This window comes from Canis aureus, chromosome 1 (assembly GCF_053574225.1).
Source record: "Canis aureus isolate CA01 chromosome 1, VMU_Caureus_v.1.0, whole genome shotgun sequence".
Taxonomy (NCBI): Eukaryota; Metazoa; Chordata; class Mammalia; order Carnivora; family Canidae; genus Canis; species Canis aureus.
In genome coordinates, this window is record NC_135611.1 from 105296726 (window position 1) to 105315263 (window position 18538).

Here is an 18538-nt window from a genome sequence, read left to right on the forward strand (position 1 = left end):
TATGGGCCGGATTAGGGCGGAGTCTAGCGGAGGGCTTCCTGATGCGTGGGGAAGCAAGTAGATTCCCGGCCTCGCTGTGGAATTCGTCGGGCAGGATGGGGCGGAACTCCTGGAAGCGAAGGAAACTGTAAGGTTTGGAGCCAGTAAGACCGCAGGGAGGAGCCGGGCGGAAGTTGGGGGTAGAGCTTCCAGCACTGGGCGAGCCGGAAGGGTATGTGTGTGGGCCATCCGGTGTTAGGCCAAGACCATTTGTCCCGGCCAGGGTTGGGCATGCACGGGAATGTTGCCAGCGTTCAGCGAGCCCCAACGACCCCAGGCTAGAACGGGGTCTGGATGGGGCATGGTTTCCTCGCCCCCAAGTACATGTCTTTGGAATTTCTGTCCCTTCCAGTTTCTCTCAGGTCTAGTGTGAGGGGACTGCTGCCTGCCCTTTTAAGTTGATGTCTTCAACGGTTTGAGGTAAAGGTTGGCGTTGTGTAAGCCTCTTGTGAAAGCTGAGGTGGTTACGTTGTATCAAGGTGAACGTGGCCTCTGTCAACTGTTTTGACAAAAGTTTTGGATGTGGAAAAAAAAGAACCCTCCTGCACTGTGGGAATTTACATTGGTACAGGCTCTGTGGAAGAGGGTATGGAGGTTTCTCAAATAAAAGAATTACCTTCCTACCAGTGGGGGAGCTACGCGGTATTTTCCCAAAGAATGCAAAAATGCTAATTTAAAAGGATATATGCACTCCTGTGTTTATTGTAGCATTATTTATACAGCCAAATTATGGAGAAGTGTCAATTAATAGAGGAATGGATAAGATGTGGTATATATACACACACAATGAAGTATTACTCGGCCATAAAATAGAGTGAAACCTTGCCATGTCTATCAACAATGATGGTGCTACGGGATATCATGCGGAACAAAATACATCAGAGAAAGATAAATACCGTACGATTCAACCAACAAAATAAATGAAGAAAGGAAAAATAGAGATAAAAAAAATTATTTGAACTACAAGGTACACACTAAGGGATGACAGAGAGGAGGTCGTTGGTGGTGATGGGAGAAATAGATGATGGAGATCAAGAGCTGTCATGATGACCACTGAGTTATGTACACAATTGAATCATTATAAGTATACCTGAAGTGGTATCACATTGAATGTTAACTATGTTAGTATTAAAATAAAAAAACTAGGGGTGCCACGGTGGCTCGATTAAGTGTAGCTCAGGTTGTGTGATCCTGGAGTCCTGGGATTGAGCTCCATGTCAGGCTCCCTGCTTAGTGGGGAGTTTCCTTCTCCCTCTGCCATCCCTCCCCCACTCAAGTGCGCACACACTCTATCTCAAATAAATAAAAAATAAAAACACTTAATGCAAATAAACTTCATTAATTGATAGACATGTGCATCCTCAATAGGCGAAAAGTACTTCATGATCTGGGACAAGGTCCTCTGTGGGGAGTGATGTGGGTCCATGCCTGGATCCAGGAATGTCTTCAGAATTAAAATGTGAACAATTTAAGAAAGGAGCGAACCTGTCTTTGCAAGGGAATGAAAACTGAAATGTGAAATGCAATACTCTACTAATGTGAAATATGCCATTATTGACCAACATTTTTCAGAATATCATTTTCATTTCTATCCCTATTCACCATGTGCTCAATCCTGTGTTCGTTTCTAGAGCCGATTTTAGGCACAAGATTAGGGTGTGGCAGATGGGGGTTTAGATTTGATATTTAGGTCACCAATTGCTGCTTTAAAAAATTTATTATTTTTAAATTTTACTTTATTCATATGAGAGGGAGAGACACAGAGAGGCGTAGAGACACAGGCAGAGGGAGAAGCAGGCTTCATGCAGGAAGCCCGACGCAGGACTTGATCCCGGAACTCCAGGATCACGCCCTGGGCCGAAGGCAGGCTTTCAACCGCTGAGCCACCCAAGCGTCCCTTAATTTTTTTTTTTTTATTTATTTATTTTAAATAGGGGCAACCCGGGTGGCTCAGCGGTTTAGCGCCACCTTCGGTCCAGGGCGTGATCCTAGCGACCTTGGATCGAGTTCCATGTCGGGCTCCCTGCTTGGAGCCTGCTTCTCCCTCTGCCTGTGTCTCTGCCTCTCTCTCTCTCTCTCTGTGACTATCATAAATAAATAAAAAAAAATTAAAAAATATATATATATCTAACGAGTTATTCTTTATCAGTTTATTCCACACCTGAGGTGTCTGATAACTTGAAGTAAACCTTTGTGACATAATTCATTTCTCAGTAATTTCTAAATATAATTGCAAATTCCCTTTAGGTTTTTTTTTTTTTTGGCGATTTTTTATCTGTATTGAGAAAGTTAAGACTTGGGTATGTAAAATTAAACCCCATTTCTGAGGGAAAAATGAAAATACATAATAGAAAAAGTTAATACTGTTTGGGCCATAGCAGAACCCAGATAATACATTGTTTTAATTGACAAATTCTGGGCATTTCATAATTGACCTTTTGGTACATGACCTATTAAATTTACTTTTATCCAAAGTAATATATTTTCATAAAAGATTATATTTTGGCACTTTTGTTTCTCTAATTGTAAATGTTATGTCAGGTGTGCATTACAGTCCTGCTCAAGTATATATTCTTTAGAAGACTTGAATTTGTCATTTAAAATTTGCAATATTTTAGGGCCATTAATAGGCATGTGAGTTTTCTTTATATGAACACTAAGGAAAGTGAAGCTTGAATATCAGTTTTCCAAATCTGATTTATACCTTCAATAATCTTTAAGGCAATATCCATGAGTTAATATCTACATGTTTCTCTAAAACCCATGCGTTAAAGATGAATTCTACAGTAAGAATTGATGATAAAGGCATTTTGGATAAAGACTTTTAATATGTAAATATGTAAGGTTTCACTTCTGTGTACATTATGTGTTTCATAAGTGTTAGCCTCTGATGTTCATCATATTTGAATTAATATACACTAAATTTTGAGTATCATTACTTAGAAAATTCTTAAGTTTTCATTTGAAAATTAATACTGTGGTGATCTCACAAGGATTGAATTTTGGATGAAAACTTTGCCACATATATCACATTCTAAGATTTTGCTGAGGTATTTATTAATGTCTAATGTTTGACTAGGTTAAATACAGTGCCCCACTGTGTATAATTTTAAGATTTCCTCAGGATGAATTTCTGATTAGTGAAGAATCATCCTGTCTAAAGACTTTCCAAGTTAATTACTTTTAGGGTTTCTTTGTAATATGTAGAACTGTAGTTATCAACAAAGGGATCAAAACTTTTCCACCTTTATGCAAATGTTGGCTTTGACACTAGGAAGCATTCTTTCAGGTTGTGACACTAAGAAACCATTTTGATAGATTTCTTTCCTTGATTACATTTACAATGTGTATCCTGTTTTAAATGTCTGTGAATAACCTAGATATAACTGGAAGAGAATCTCCTCCTATAAACCAAATCATTTCATGCATCTGTTTCCTGTACATTAAAAAAAGATACAGTGCTGTGGATAGATTTGAGGACCTTTAGAGGGTAATTATACAGATTATGCTGTATTACATAATACTGCCTACCAGCTATATTGGTATGAAAGAAGTTTCACAGCATGGACTCCCATGATCACAAGCAAATAAGTAACTTGTGGAATTTTCATCAAACTCTCAACAGTTGGGGAGAAGGCAATTATACTTGAAAGTCATGGTCCATTTTGTTTATGGGGAATTTTCCTGTTTGTAAAATTTATTTTATCCTGCATTGTAAAGCTTTCCATCATGTTACATTCCCTATGGATTCTGTCTCCCATGACAACTCCAGGCTGTAGTACAGTCATGGAGCTGCATCAGCCATGTGTGGAAAAGGGATAAAAGAAAAATTAATCAGGTTTAACTAAGAAATAGCAGCTACCATGTTACCTTTCTCCCCCCTCAGGCAAACCCTTAAGGAAAGGACAATTAACACAACATAATAATCTGTGCTACAAGGAGTTAATGTCTTTATTCCTCACAAATTTGAGGGTGTAAACTACTACTTCCATTCTAAAGTGGACTAAGGTACAGTATTGATTTGAGTAACTTCACATCCTGTTTAGTAGCAGACTGGGAACTTAAACCTACTGGAGGTAGGAACAAATCATACCATGTTTTTAACACAATATATGGATAAAGGTGGTTGATGGTGTTCTTCCTATAATCTAGATCTACATTTAGGAGTTTTCATAGGCTGTCCTTGTTTTTTTTTTTTTTTTTAAAGATTTTATTTATTTATTCATGAGAGACACACAGAGAAAGAGAGGCAGAGACACAGGCAGAGGGAGAAGCAGGCTCCATGCAGGGAGCCCGACGCGGGACTTGATCCTGGGTCTCCAGGATCAGGCCCTGGGCTGAAGGCGGCACTAAACCACTGAGCCACCTGGGCTGTCCAGCTGTCCTTGTTTAGATTCGGGTATGCTATTTATAATTTTGTTTGTGTCCAAGTCCATTTATATGTAGAGATTTATTCTATATGGCAATACCAGTTATGCATAAAGCTTCTGAGTTTTTTCTTTTTTAAGGATTTATTTATTTAGAGGGTGAAAGAGACTTAAGAAGGGAGGGGCAGTGGGATAGGGTGAAACAGCCTTAAGTAGACCCCACACTGAGTGTAGAGCCAGATGCAGGGCTTAATCTCACAACCCTGAGATTATAACTTGAGCTAAAAGCAAGAGTTGGACATTTAAGTGACTGCCTCACCCAGGTGCCCCAGCTTCTGAGATCTTAATAAACTGCAGAAACTCTGATTGCCACATAGTACAATAGTATCATGTCCTCATGACCAAGCTGGACTTAATAACTATAAGATCTGCTTGATATTAGTACAGTAATGGAGAGTGCATTCTTTTTATTCCAGAAACAAAACAGAGTGGCACCTGTCACCACAGCATTGAAATATTATTTTATGATGCCCTGATGTATGGTAGATAAGACACAATATGAAACTGTAGCAAGGCAGCAGGATACAAGGTTAAGGATCAAAAATTAACTGCCTTCCTAGATACCAAGGTACTTAATGTTTAAGTGAATTGATAATTAAAAATAAAGTACCATTTACATTAGGACCAAAACAAAAGGTACAAGCACAGACACTCATGAAGACATAACATCAACAACAGATTTTCAAGGCCAAAGTCCATAATAAAGTAATCTCATCAAGAAATCTGAAAGACTGGGACGCCTGGGTGGCTCAGCAATTGAGCATCTGCCTTTGGCTCAGGGCATGATCCTGGAGTGCCGGGATCAAGTCCCCCATCAGGCTCCCTGCGTGGAGCCTGCTTCTCCCTCTGCCTATGTCTCTGCCTCTGTCTCAATAAATAAAATCTTAAAAAAGATATGTAAAAGACTAAAAAATAAAAAGAATATAAAAGATTAATAAAAAGATCATATAAACTGAAGATTAGTGGGTCATTCCACAGATATTGCTGCTCCTTTGACACCCATCACTTTAAAACATTTTGACTTTTAATTTTCCTGTAGAGTGTAACATTTGATTTGATTAATCTTCAAGTAAACTTAGTTCATACTGCTAGAATTCTCTGATGCATAGTACATTGTGAAACCTGCTTAAGCAAGATACCCAGCATTTTATTTGTAAGGTTTTCTCTAACATGAAATCTTTGGTGAATATTGAGGCTAGGCCATGGCATGAAAGCTGTGCTACATTCTTTGGTGAGGTTTCTTTTCAGTATGACTTCCCTTATGACTCCAAAGGTGAGACTATTTAGTAAAAGCCTTACTACACACATTACATCTATGTCTTCACTATATGTATGTATATTCTGGTATCTGCTCAGGCTTGAACAGTGCTTAAAGGATTTGCAACATTCACGACATTTAAAAGTTTTCTCTCTGGTATGAATTCTCTGATTCCCAAGGTGTAAACATTTAATAAAAGTATTACCACACACTTTATACTTGTATTTTTACTCTATGTGTATTATGGTGTTTGTTGATGCTTGAGTAGTGTTTAAAGGCTTTACCACATTCTTGACATTTATAAGGTTTCTCCCCAGTATGAATTCTTTGGTGAACAGTAAGACTTGCATTCTGACTAAAGGCCTTTTCACAGATATTACATTTATAGGGTTTCTCTCCATCATGAACTCTCTTATGTTGAGTAAGATTGGAACTCCTGATAAAGGCCTTGCCACACACATTACATTTGTAAGGTTTCTCTCCAGTATGAATTCTCTCATGACTCCAAAGGTATGACCGTGTGGTAAAATCCTTACCACAGTGATTACACTTGTACGGTTTCTCTCCGGAATGGATTCTCTTATGTTGAGCAAGATTTGAACCGCTAGAAAAGGCTTTGCCACACTCACTACATTTGTAAGGCTTCTCTCCTGTATGAATTCGCTCATGACCCCAAAGCTGTGAAGGTATCATAAAATTCTTACCACATACATTACATTTATATGGTTTCTCTCCAGTATGAATTCTCTTATGAATACAAAGGTGTGAACGTGTGGCAAAATCCTTACCACACTGAATGCATTTGTAAGGTTTTTGTCCAGAATGGAAGTTCTTATGTTGAGCAAGATATGAACCATCAGAAAAGGCTTTGCCACACTCATTGCATTTGTAAGGCTTCTCTCCAGTATGAATTCGCTCATGACCCCAGAGATGTGACTGTGTGGTGAAATCCTTACCACATACATTACATTTATATGGTTTCTCTCCAGTATGGATTCTCATGAGATTTGAGAACCTCTTAAAGGCTTTGCCACACTCATTACCTTTATAAGGTTTTGGCTCAGAATGAATTCTTTGATGATTAGCTAAGGTTGAGCAATGGCTAAAAGTCTCCCCACACTCACTGCATTTATAAGGTTTTTCTCTTTTGGGTGTTTTCTGTTGTTGTGTCTGTAATGAAGGATGCATAAGAACCTTCTCATATTTATTTAAAATGTTGGTTTTGACACTAGAAGGAATTCTTTGAAGTGGTGAAACTGAGGACATTTTGGTAGACTTCTCAACTTGATTATTTTCATAAACTTCCTCATGGGTTTGAAATCTCTGCAGTTGAGCCATATGTGAATGAGAGCTTAATCCAAGCCTATTGTCCAAAGGGTTTCTGTACTTGCTTCCTGAATAGCACAGCTTGTTTTTTAGTGCCGTACTCCCCATACAATGTTTGTAACATTGAGACGTACTTCTTCCTATGGAAACATTGTGCTTTACAGGAAAATCATTATAGAATTTATGATGTTCTTGATGTTCTCTATAGATGAGATTTTTGTAATGGGTTGCAGTGTCTTCTTCATATTTTTTTTCTTCAGATAACCACTGAGTCCCAAATTTGTTCACATCTTGGACTTTTCTCAAGTCAAAATCATCAAACTGATGACTTAAGTGTCTTTCCAAAATTAAAGTTTGGAGTAATTCTCCATTATTTAGGTCATCTTTTGGTGGTAATTCTTTTCTCACACATATAGTAGGGATATCTGTAAGATATAAAAAATCGTAAATTCCTATTAATCAAAGTTTGAAAATGGACATTTTATAATAAAAAGTATTACACCAAAAATAAAACTCATAATTACAGAGTTATTACATTTGTCAACCATGGTATATGCAAATGATCAAAATGCAAAGGATGTAAGATTTCTCAGTAAAGAAAGGCTGATTACAGGTAGTTCATATTATTTTCAAGGAAGCCTATTTATAAATGCTCTGTGATCAAAAGTTATGACAGCCCTGAACACTTAGGAATTTTATACAGGTATCTCAAAGACCATAGCAACCCTACAGGAGGCATAAAGCTGGCTCATATTTATTTTTTTAAAAGATTTTATTTATTCACAAGAGAGGCAGAGACATAGAGGGAGGAGAAGCAGGCTCCATGCAGGGAGCCGGACACAGGACTCGATCCTAGGTCTCCAGGATCACACCTCAAGCCAAAGACAGATGCTTAACTGCTGAGCCACCCAGGTGTCCCAAGGCAGCTCATATTTAAAAGAAACATATATATCTAACTAATTATCGAATACTTACTATACATAACAGTAAAACAAAGCTTTAAGAATAACAAAATAGGGGATCCCTGGGTGGCGCAGCGGTTTAGCGCCTGCCTTTGGCCCAGGGTGTGATCCTGGAGACCCAGGATTGAATCCCACATCGGGCTCCCGGTGCATGGAGCCTGCTTCTCCCTCTGCCTGTGTCTCTGCCTCTCTCTCTCTCTCTGTGACTATCATTAAAAAACAAAAAAAAAAAAGAATAACAAAATATTCTTCTGATACTTGCTATAAAACTACATCCATGCAGAATAGGCATACTGCAATGTTAATATTCAGAGTCATGTGCTTATATTCCATAATATATGCTATAATTATCTATTAATCATGAAAAAATAAACATTTTAGTAATCCTAGACAAATATAGCAATTATTAAGGAATGTGTATATTTGTAAGAAATATATATAAATGTTAGAATTTTAAAAATTAGCCCATAATAAAAAAAGAAAGGTTGTATTTCAGAAGACACATACAATATCATAACTGGAAAATATGCTGAAATCACCCATTTTGAAATAGAAGTTCTGATAAATATGTAATATTACAAAGATTAACAATGGGGCTCTCGGGGATCCCTGGGTGGCGCAGCGGTTTGGCGCCTGCCTTTGGCCCAGGGCGTGATCCTGGAGACCCGGGATCGAATCCCACATCAGGCTCCCGGTGCATGGAGCCTGCTTCTCCCTCTGCCTGTGTCTCTGCCTCTCTCTCTCTCTCTCTCTCTCTCTCTCTCTCTGTGACTATCATAAATAAATAAATAAATAAATAAATAAATAAATAAATAAATAAATAAAAATTTAAAAAAATTAATTAATACCATTAACTAAATTTACTAATTCCAACTCGGACTTTAAAAAAAAAAAAAAAAAACAATGGGGCTCTGTGACATGGAAATGGCAAAGAAGGGAACTCCAAATGTACCTCCTCTAAAAAGGCAGAAGTGAACTACCAAAATATTTCAGAATCAACTCTATAAGAATTCTGGAAATTAATTACAGGATTCCAGCAATATGGCACACTCTTTTCTTTTTTAGAGATTTTATTTATTTATTTGAGAGAGAGCATGAGCAGGGCAGGGGCAGGGGGAAGCAGTCTCCCTGCTGAGCAGGAAGCCCAATGTAGGGATAAATCCTGAGACCCTGGGATCATGACCTGAGCCAAGGCAGATGCTCAACCACGGAGCCATGCAGGTGTCCAAATAAAATCTTAAAAAAAAAAAAAAAAAATTATGCGTAAGTTTCCTTGTATTTCTGAGGTGACCACAGTCACTTCATAACAAAAGCACAGTCTCAAGATAGCCAATATGCTCAATTTTATAAATCCAAATTCATTCAAATGAGAAATGTATTTGTCAATAAGCAGGTATTAACTCAAACAAAACAAATTGTAGGAAGGATAACTATGATTATATTTTCACCAAATTCCAGAGGTTATATAGATTTTTGGATAAAGCCTGCTCCTTGATACCCCTTAGCACTCAGGAAGGAAATCTTGTAAAATATATGAAACATTCATTCTCTAACCAAACAGCCCCATAAATTACAAGTATCAAAGAAAGAACGCTGGTGAATATCATCAAAAGTACATAGTAAATGATTAAATACATAAATAACTTCATTTGTAATACATGGAAATCTGCGGATCAAAGTAACAGCATTTGCTGTATGAACTACAGAAATGGGTTAGAGTTCAATAAGGTAAGCAATGTGAACTCAAATTCCCTCAACACAGTAAATCAACATCTTATTTGTTGAAGAAAGAACATCAGCATACATACAGAATGAACACTGTTGCATAAACAATAGTTTGGTCAGGAGTCTTTTAGATGGGGTTATGAAGGCTGACAATTTTCTCCCTAGAATAAATTCCTGTACTTGTTCACACCAAATCAAGGGGGAAGATCCTTATTGTACTCCATCAACATTGCCACAATGCCATTGAGACACACTTCCATGACGCACCAAAAGCCAGAAGGACAACTGGAGCCATAAGCTAGACTCTCAGGCTGCACTCAATTTCAGCATCTGGAATATTCTCTACTCAGGTGCTTCAGAGCCCACGTCTCTACTTAACAGGATGATGCTGTGACACCTAAATGTAAGTTTTCTCCATCCAGAATGTTCTTTGATCCAGTAAAACTCCTCATGGGAGACTTCGCCACAACCTGTCTAGCACTGAAAAGCTGGATTATCATAGCAGAAAATACGAGGATAAAATTTCAGACACTGAGGAACTGTGGTTCAGAACCAAGAAAACTTCAGAGGCAAAACCATCTAAACTTATAGGAGACAAATCAGGAAAAAACCAAGGTTTTTCCCATATTCACAGACTAAAAAGGAGCTGCAAGAGGAAGACAAAAACGAAAGTAAAGTAAGGGGGTCTGATTTTCGTGGAATGTTCAAAGAGGATCTCGGGTCTGACTACAGAGTTCAGACAGATGGCCTGAAGCTTGAGGTACAGTCCCCACGAAAGACTGGGAATCAAAGGTTTTCCCCAACCCACTATCATATACATAGAAGAGAGTGAAGGAAGGGGAGAACAAGTTACTTTGAGAGTCCATGAAAAATCAACTCTCCTAACCATTGCTCTTATCTGGGGAGAATATCCCAAATGACAATTCAGGAAGACCCTTCCTCTCTGCAGTCTGACCCTTACTTCTGTTACATCTTTGACACCTTCCCACCCATCTGGGTTTTGTTGCTAGTTTATTGTTTGTTTGTTTTTTAAGATTTTACTTACTTATTCATGAGAGACACAAAGAGAGGCAGAGACATAGGCAGAGGGAGAAGCAGGGTCCCTGTGGGGAGCTCGATGAACTCTATCCCAGGATCCTGGGATCATGGCTGGAGCCAAAGGCCATTGCTCAACCACAGAGCCACCCAGGTGCCCCTGGTTGCTAGTTTCTCCCCACTCTTGAGGTACCAGAGCTCTCCCCTGCTCCACAATCAAGTTCATATTCAGCTCAGAAAAAGATTCCTGCTGACATGGAAACTAGTAGATGATGTCCTGGGGTTTTCCCAGCCCTTTGTCAGCTGAGACTAAGGACTTCAATTACAGATGGTATAGAATAGAATTACACAAATTTGTTCAGTGACACTCTTCTTCCAGATGCTTAAATGTTTGACGCACACAGACATCTAGCTCTCTTCCCAGAACTACTGAATCAAAATTACAGGAGTAAAACCAGGCAAGCTGGTATTTTAAAGTTTTGACATAAGGTCTTGTTCCTCCTCAACCTCTAGCACCACCAATTTGCGTGATTATCTGGGTTTAAAATACAGGAACCACATTGTGAAGCTTTTCATTTCTGAATCAACAGGGCTTCAATCTGAGTCAAACAAGGCAGGGGCTCCCAAGAAACTCTAAAGGGAAACACAAAGATAAACTAGGGAAGTTTGAAACTAATCTCACCCAAGGAGACCAGGTTCCTGTAGTTCTCCAACATCACATCCCTGTACAGGGCTCTTTGGGCAGAGGCCAGGCACTCCCACTCCTCCTGAGAGAATTCTATGACCACATCCTTGAATGTCAACAGTTCCTGAAATGAAAGCACATTTCACCAAGGGGCCATCAGGAGAGTACTTATTTCACAAAAATGAGAGGAGGACAGAGTAGCCAGATAAATACATAAAATATCATTTGCACAAGTCATATATTCCCAATGTTGGTTTCTTACACTTTCCCAATAGCAAATTTCCATCAGCTAAACTACTTAGTTTTATAATATTGTGCCAGATAAAATACACGAAAGAAAAACTTCAACAAACGGTAAACTATATGTAAGTTCTAGATAGTATCCTGTAAATACCATATGAGAGCTAATTTCTACATAAGCTAGAGCATGAGTAGTGTCTTCAGGGATGACCAAGTACACAGTAGCATCAATGAAAGGTGAAAACTGGAAAAATGGGAAGCTGATGATAACAGAACGACCAGAAGTTTTGACACTCCCCATATAATAAGCATTACTTTAATACTTTACAAATGTTAACTTGTATAAGATATAGCATCCAGTTAAATGAGTATTTGTTCCCATCTTACACAGGACCCAACTCTGGCACACACACACTCTAAGGAATTTGCCTCTGGTCGAATAGGTAATAATTGCACACCCTGCACCTGAACCAAGGGGTCAGGCTTTAGGATGGAACCCACACCACCACACGGTGAAGTAAGAAACACAACAGTAAAAGTCTGTTGACAAAGAGGGTTTGCTAATGGAGAAAACCTGAAACAAGTCCAAGGCTGAAACACAAACCTGGATGAAAGGTCAATATACATACATGCACACACACATGCATAAACACACTATTTTTACTGCTATTAACTTTTTTATGTGGTGCTATAGAAAATATTTAAAGCCATGAAAAATATCTCAGACATACTATCAAGATAAAATAAAGGTTATTTACGAGATGATGACATCTTTTTTACATACTACAGGCTCTGGCCCAAACACACTTTTGTACACAGGAACAAACACACACTGAAAATAACTGAGATCAAAGCTGTAGTCTCTAGATGACACCTATTTTTAGAATATCTCTTTGTTATCCTTTTTTATCCAAGTTCATTTGAGTATTTCTGGTACAACAAACATGCATAAATTGTATTAAACGTAAAGAACACTGTCAGTGTTACTCTATTTAGCCTGCTTACACAAATAACCCTGTGAAAAATTTTTTTGGAATAACATTTCACTTCTACCTCCATTAAATAAAGGTACGGAAGTGTATGAGCTGGAATGCGCATGCAGAGAGCTGCTGAAGGAAGGCTCTGGGGTGAATGTGAGCAAATACATCAGGAGAGACACTTGAGAGGGAAAAGAGCTAGTCCAAGTGGAGGTGAGGACGCAGAGGACAGAACAAGGAACTGAGCTAGGACTTTACCTGAGAAAGAGTCATTCCTGATTCTTAGGTTTTCCTCCTCTGCCTCCTCTGGGCTTCTCTTCCAGGCGAGATGGGCCTTGAGACAACAATCCTGAGTGTCAAATATACACTGTTTAGCAACATACACATTTCTGTGCCACAACCACACACACAGGAAGATTTCCCCACGTGGTAGTCAATCCTCTGCTGCCCACTGCCACAGGAGGGATGCAGGGACAGTAAACTGCTACACAGAGACCAGCAAGTGAGCATTCTGGCCTCTCACTGCAGAACTCACTTCCCTCCTGGTGAAGCACACACCTGAGCTGCAGCACTGGGGATCTATGCACCTCCCTTTAAAGTCACAGACCCACCCTGCTAACCCACCATACAGAGGACACACAGCACTTTCTACCTCTCTCTAGATCAGGGGCTGCTTTCAGTCCTCATTAATGGAGGAGCCAGAGCCCTGGGGCTTGATGCTGGATACAGAGGCTGGCCTCTGTTGCTCCCAAACACAAGAAGAGAAATCTCTGTGGACTGGGCATAGGAAGATTATGCAAAATGCCTCAGCAATGCAATGGCAAGTCAGGGTGGAGCACCACTCCAAGGAAACCAGCCCACCACCCCACCCACCTGTGGCTCTGCTCCCTCCTAGGGCCCTGTCCCCTGTATCCAGATGGTGCAAGAGGAAGGAGCAGAGAGACTCATGCTGAACAGGCATTACAGGCCAGAACATGGAGTGGGGATGAGGCTGGAATGGGACATGGCAGTGTGCGAGATGGCCTCACTAGAAGGTGATATAACAAAGACCTGGAGAGGAAGTTCACCATGTACATTCGAGGAGTTTGAGAATTCTAGGCAGAGGGACCACCTTAGGAAAGCCCTAAGAGGGAGTCCTGACCCTGACCCCAGGAATAGCAAAGATATCTGTGGGCCTCAATCCCAGTAGGGAGGAGACCAGCATGGGATCAGGTCACAGAAGATCAGGAATGTCCAGCTGTGGTCTTCTGACACTGTTCTCCTCCACCCCAGGTGAATCTTGGAAGCCGTGTACTCTTTCACCGATATTGCCTTTTTTTCCCCCTCACTATGTATTACAAAACCTGTAATGTGCTATGTATTTTGAAAGCCTGCCAAGATGGTCACCAAAGCCCAGGAAGATGGCACTACTCTGAACTGGGAGGTGGAGGACTAAGGGAACACAACTGGAAAACCTCTAGGAAACAGGAGGTCATGTTTGGACACTGTAAGTGGAGATCTCCCAATAGAAATGTCAGAGACACAGTTGGACAACACAATCTGGCATTCAAGGCAGAGGTCTGAAATGGAATGCAAACCTGGGAGACCTCTTTAAAGTCCGGAGATAAGGGGATATCAAAAGTCCCTGGGTGTACAGAAGAGGTCTATGACTATCCTATGGGGTGCTCTTCCCATCAGAGAACAGAGAGTTGAGGAAAAATCGGCAGAGAAAGTGAATCAGCTGAGAAGTGAACAGAGTGGAGAGAAGAAAATTAAAACGCACACAAATAAAAGATGACATCTGTCAATACTGAATGTCCTGAAAGTCAGGATAAAATATGTTTAAAATAAGGAGTGATTACTGTTCAACATGTTGCTAATCAGATAGATAAAGACAGTGAGTTAGCCAGTTTTAGAAAACGTAAAAGCACCAGATCAGTTTCCTGTTCACAATTTCTTTGGGTAGGTACCCACAGGTGGATCTGGTGGATTATCTGAAAATTCTGTTTAATTTTTTAAAGAAATCACTAACATTTTTTCAACAGGGAACACACCATTTATAGTCCTGGGAGTAGTGCACAATACTTTCAGTTTCATCCCATTTTCTCCAGTGCTTATCATCTTTTGAACCTACCCAGTTTTTTTTTTTAGCATAGCCCCACAAGGGGGCATGATTTGAGTTGCAGTCCCCTAATCATTAGGAACATTGAGCATGTCTACATGAGCTTACTGGCCATCCATCTGAAGAAATATCTATTGTGGTCTTTTGCCTACCCTTTTTTTTTTTTTTTTGCATTAATCTATTTTTCTTTTGTTGTCTTGCTTTCTGCTGTCATATCCAGGAGTCTGGATTTTTATACATGAGGGCGATGGGAAGCCAGTGGAGAGTTCAATGCCAGGGTTTGACAAGACCTGGCTTCAGATTTACTCTGTAAATTTATTCTCTGGCTCTGAGCCTAGGCCTTGCCTCTTTCCTCACAGTATTTTTCATTGTCGGGTTAGGACCAACTTAATCTTCTAATCACAACTGTAACCATCCTGCAGAAAAATACCACACAGACACACATGCAAAATTTCAGTTGCTTTAGGGATCATGGTCATTCAGATTTCCTGCTCTTGTCCTTCATCTCCATGCTGCAGCTGGGTTCACCGAGCCCTAGGAGGGAAGCCTTTTCACAAGTTACCTTGAGCACACCTGAGTTCAGTGGGAACTACATGTAACTGAATTTTGGAAGGGTGGCCTAAATGAGGCATGGGGCACTTTGCCTTTATCCTTATCATCTCATGTCTTTTTCAAAAAGTCCATGTGCCTGGCTGTCTCAGTAGGTACAGCATGGGACTCGAACTCCGGATCCAGAGAGCAAGCCCCATGTTGGGGGTGGAGCTCACTTAAGTAAATTGGTAAATAAATATAAATAAAGTGCACTCCCTAAAAAAAAAAAAAAAAACAGCACACACACACACACACACACACACAAAACCCCCCAAAAACCAAAAACATTAAAAAATGAAAAATTCCAGAATCATCTAAAATATGCCTGAGCAAAAGAAACTTCTTTCATGGTCTTAATCAATGGGGAAATATTTTTAACATGATAATTCAAAAAATGATAAATCAGAGATTGAGTACTGGATACTGTGAAAGTGGATCAGCTACGGAAACCAACTCTGAGCCTATTACTTCACCATGAATAGATCAGTTCTACTGGAACAGAGTTCATAGTCCATCCAGCCCACCTTCATTATGTTCATACAACGGACCTGTGGGACCTCAAGGGAACATCTATTTTGGAGCTGACATCTTACTAATTAGACCAATCACATCAAGGAAGGAGAGATGCTGTCGAAGATTACACTAACTTACTAAGCTAGGTTCTGATTATTTAGATCATGGACACCCTTACCAGATACACACTGTGATAGTTCAAAATCATTTACTAGGGATCCCTGGGTGGCACAGGGGTTTGGCGCCTGCCTTTGGCCCAGGGCGTGATCCTGGAGACCCGGGATCGAATCCCACGTTGGGCTCCCGGTGCATGGAGCCTGCTCCTCCCTCTGCCTGTGTCTCTGCCTCTCTCTCTCTCTGTGTGTGACTATCATAAATAAGTAAAAAAAAAAAATTAAAAAACAAAAACCAAAAAAACCCAAAATCATTTACTAACCACAAAGGAATATTCCAACATACGGTAACAAGTAGAAAGAACGCAGGGCTTCTCACTTGAAATACATAAAAAATATTTTTTAAAAACCAGGTTGGAATTTTTTAAAAATCTAGTTAATCTTCTGGGGTCAAAGCTTTAATTTTTTTTTTTTTTTTTTTTTTTGAGAGGGAGAAGGTGAGAGAGTATCCCAAGCCGACTCCACCCCCAGCACAGAGTCTTAGCTGGGGCTCTGACGACCCTGGGATCACAATCTGAGCTGGTATCAAGGGTGTCAAGAGTCAGATGCTTAACAGATTCAGCCACTGAGGCAACCCATGGGGGTCAAAGCTTTCACCATAATGCAACCACCTAATATTTAGAAAAGATTCACAAGAGCTGGCTTAAGATGTCGCCAAAGCTTATTGCAGAAGCTTGTAATGATTCTTTACGGAATAGATGTCCAATACACGTCAATTTGGTTTAAAAAACTAAATGTAAACTAAGTAGAAAGAAAAAGTAAATCCATTTAAAAGAAAAAGAAACACTTTTAATAGTGCTTCAAAAAGCATCATTCTGTAATTTGTAGTTCTAGGCCATCTTCCCATGCCATCCCAGGATAGGAGGGTGACCCATAAGACTAAGACAGTCTCTCTCCTCTCTCTGGCCAATTAAAGGTAGCAAATACAAGCTATCTTATAACGCTAATAATTATAAAGCACACGAGCCTTACAAGCAGTTCTCTAATTTTCTTTCTCGTCTGTTCAATTCAACCAAGCACATTTAAAGTTGAATGCATTATGGAGACACAAGTCCCTGTATCACAACTTAATCACCATGTCCCATTAACCAGCACCCACACAGTTCTGGGTTCCCCTGCTCTCTCTCTCCGAAGGGTTTCTATTCATCTGTTCGAGTCTCTCTCTCCTGATTCTGGCCACTGGTTCTCCTTTTCTGTGATTCCCCTGTCTCCTCTCTTGCTTTCTCTACACCAACACTTTCTGGGGAACTCTGGAAATCCTTACTGTTGCTTCCAAGCGCTCCGACCGTTGGGATCTCTACATATTTCGGCCTCGCCGCCCCCCCCGCCCCGCCCCACCCCACCGGCGTCCCTCTGCTCTCCCCGTCCCCTCCTCTCTTTCCTCTTACACCCCCCTCCAGCTCCGACTCACTGGCTCCCCGTCTGGCTAAGCTCTCGCACTGCCGCCGCTTTCTGTCCTCGCATCGCCTGCCCACAGCTTTTTCCTCCTTCCCACCGTGCGTGGGAAGTTCCTCGCCCTTGTTGCCCCCCTTCTGTTCACCAGGGACCTCTCCTAGGGGGTCCCCTACTTCTGGAGCGCCTCCCTTTCCTCCACATTTCGCGGCGACGTTCCCGAGTTCCTGTCTTCCGCCCTTAGGGCCTCGTCGCCAGTCCCTCCCGCATCCTCCAGCTTGCCGTATCTTTACGGACCCTCTCTCTGATCGCTCTCCTCTCTCCCTCTCTTTCTCCCGCTCCTCCTCTCCCTCGTCGGCCGCTGTCCTGGCCTCCCTTCCGCAGCCACGGCTTCCACGAGGCCCCCCAATCCTCGCCTGGGGGAGGGGACCCGCTCCGTGACTCCCCGCCGCCTCCCGGACCTAAGTCCCTCCTGAGAGCCCGCCCCGAAGAGAGGGCCCTTCCCGGGCATCGGTCCTCTCTCCACAGGCGGGGCTGCCCCGCGGAGACCTCAGGAGGCTGGGGGTCTGCGCGATCCCGGGGCCAGGGGCAGCCGCCGGGCCGGGCTGCGGGGCGAGGCGCACGCGCCCCTCTCCCTGTTCTCACGCGGCGCGAGGGGCAGGGGCGCCGGGGACTGCGTGGGCCCGAGGCTCGGAAGACCCCAGGCGGGGATGGCCTCTGAACCAGCTGAACCAAAACCAGCCGGACCTCCGGGGCCGCAGCGCCGCCCGCAGGAATCCGTGTCTCTCGGCGACGCGGGACTTACCGCGGTGGGAGGCGCAGGTGAGGGGACGCTAACGTGCGTGGAGAACCCAGGCCCCAGGGTTACAGGTTTGGGGACTGAGACGCCCAGGTAGAAGCGAGAAAGTTAAAAACCCTCAGAGGCCCATTTGACGTTCGCTCCAGTCAGCCGCTTCCGCGTCGGTGAAGAGCGGCGCCTGCGCGCCGGCGGAACAGCGGGTTAGGCGCAGGCCGGTGGGTGGTGCTTCCAGCGGGGGTTGGAGTGCGAACGCCGCCCAGACCGCGAAGAGCACAGCGGGTGGGCGGGACTGGGG

General features: G+C 41.7%; 1 protein-coding gene across 1 annotated transcript; it reads right to left on the minus strand.

Moving 5' to 3' along the window:
* Positions 1-708: 708 nt before the first annotated feature.
* On the minus strand, positions 709-18497 carry LOC144280357 (uncharacterized). Its single transcript, XM_077842339.1, has 4 exons — positions 18250-18497; positions 12933-13023; positions 11455-11581; positions 709-7475 (listed from the first exon to the last, which is right to left on the minus strand). Exons 2-4 carry the CDS (start codon positions 12945-12947, stop codon positions 5938-5940), a joined length of 1680 nt encoding a protein of 559 aa, XP_077698465.1. The 5' UTR covers positions 12948-13023; positions 18250-18497; the 3' UTR covers positions 709-5937.
* Positions 18498-18538: the final 41 nt, after the last annotated feature.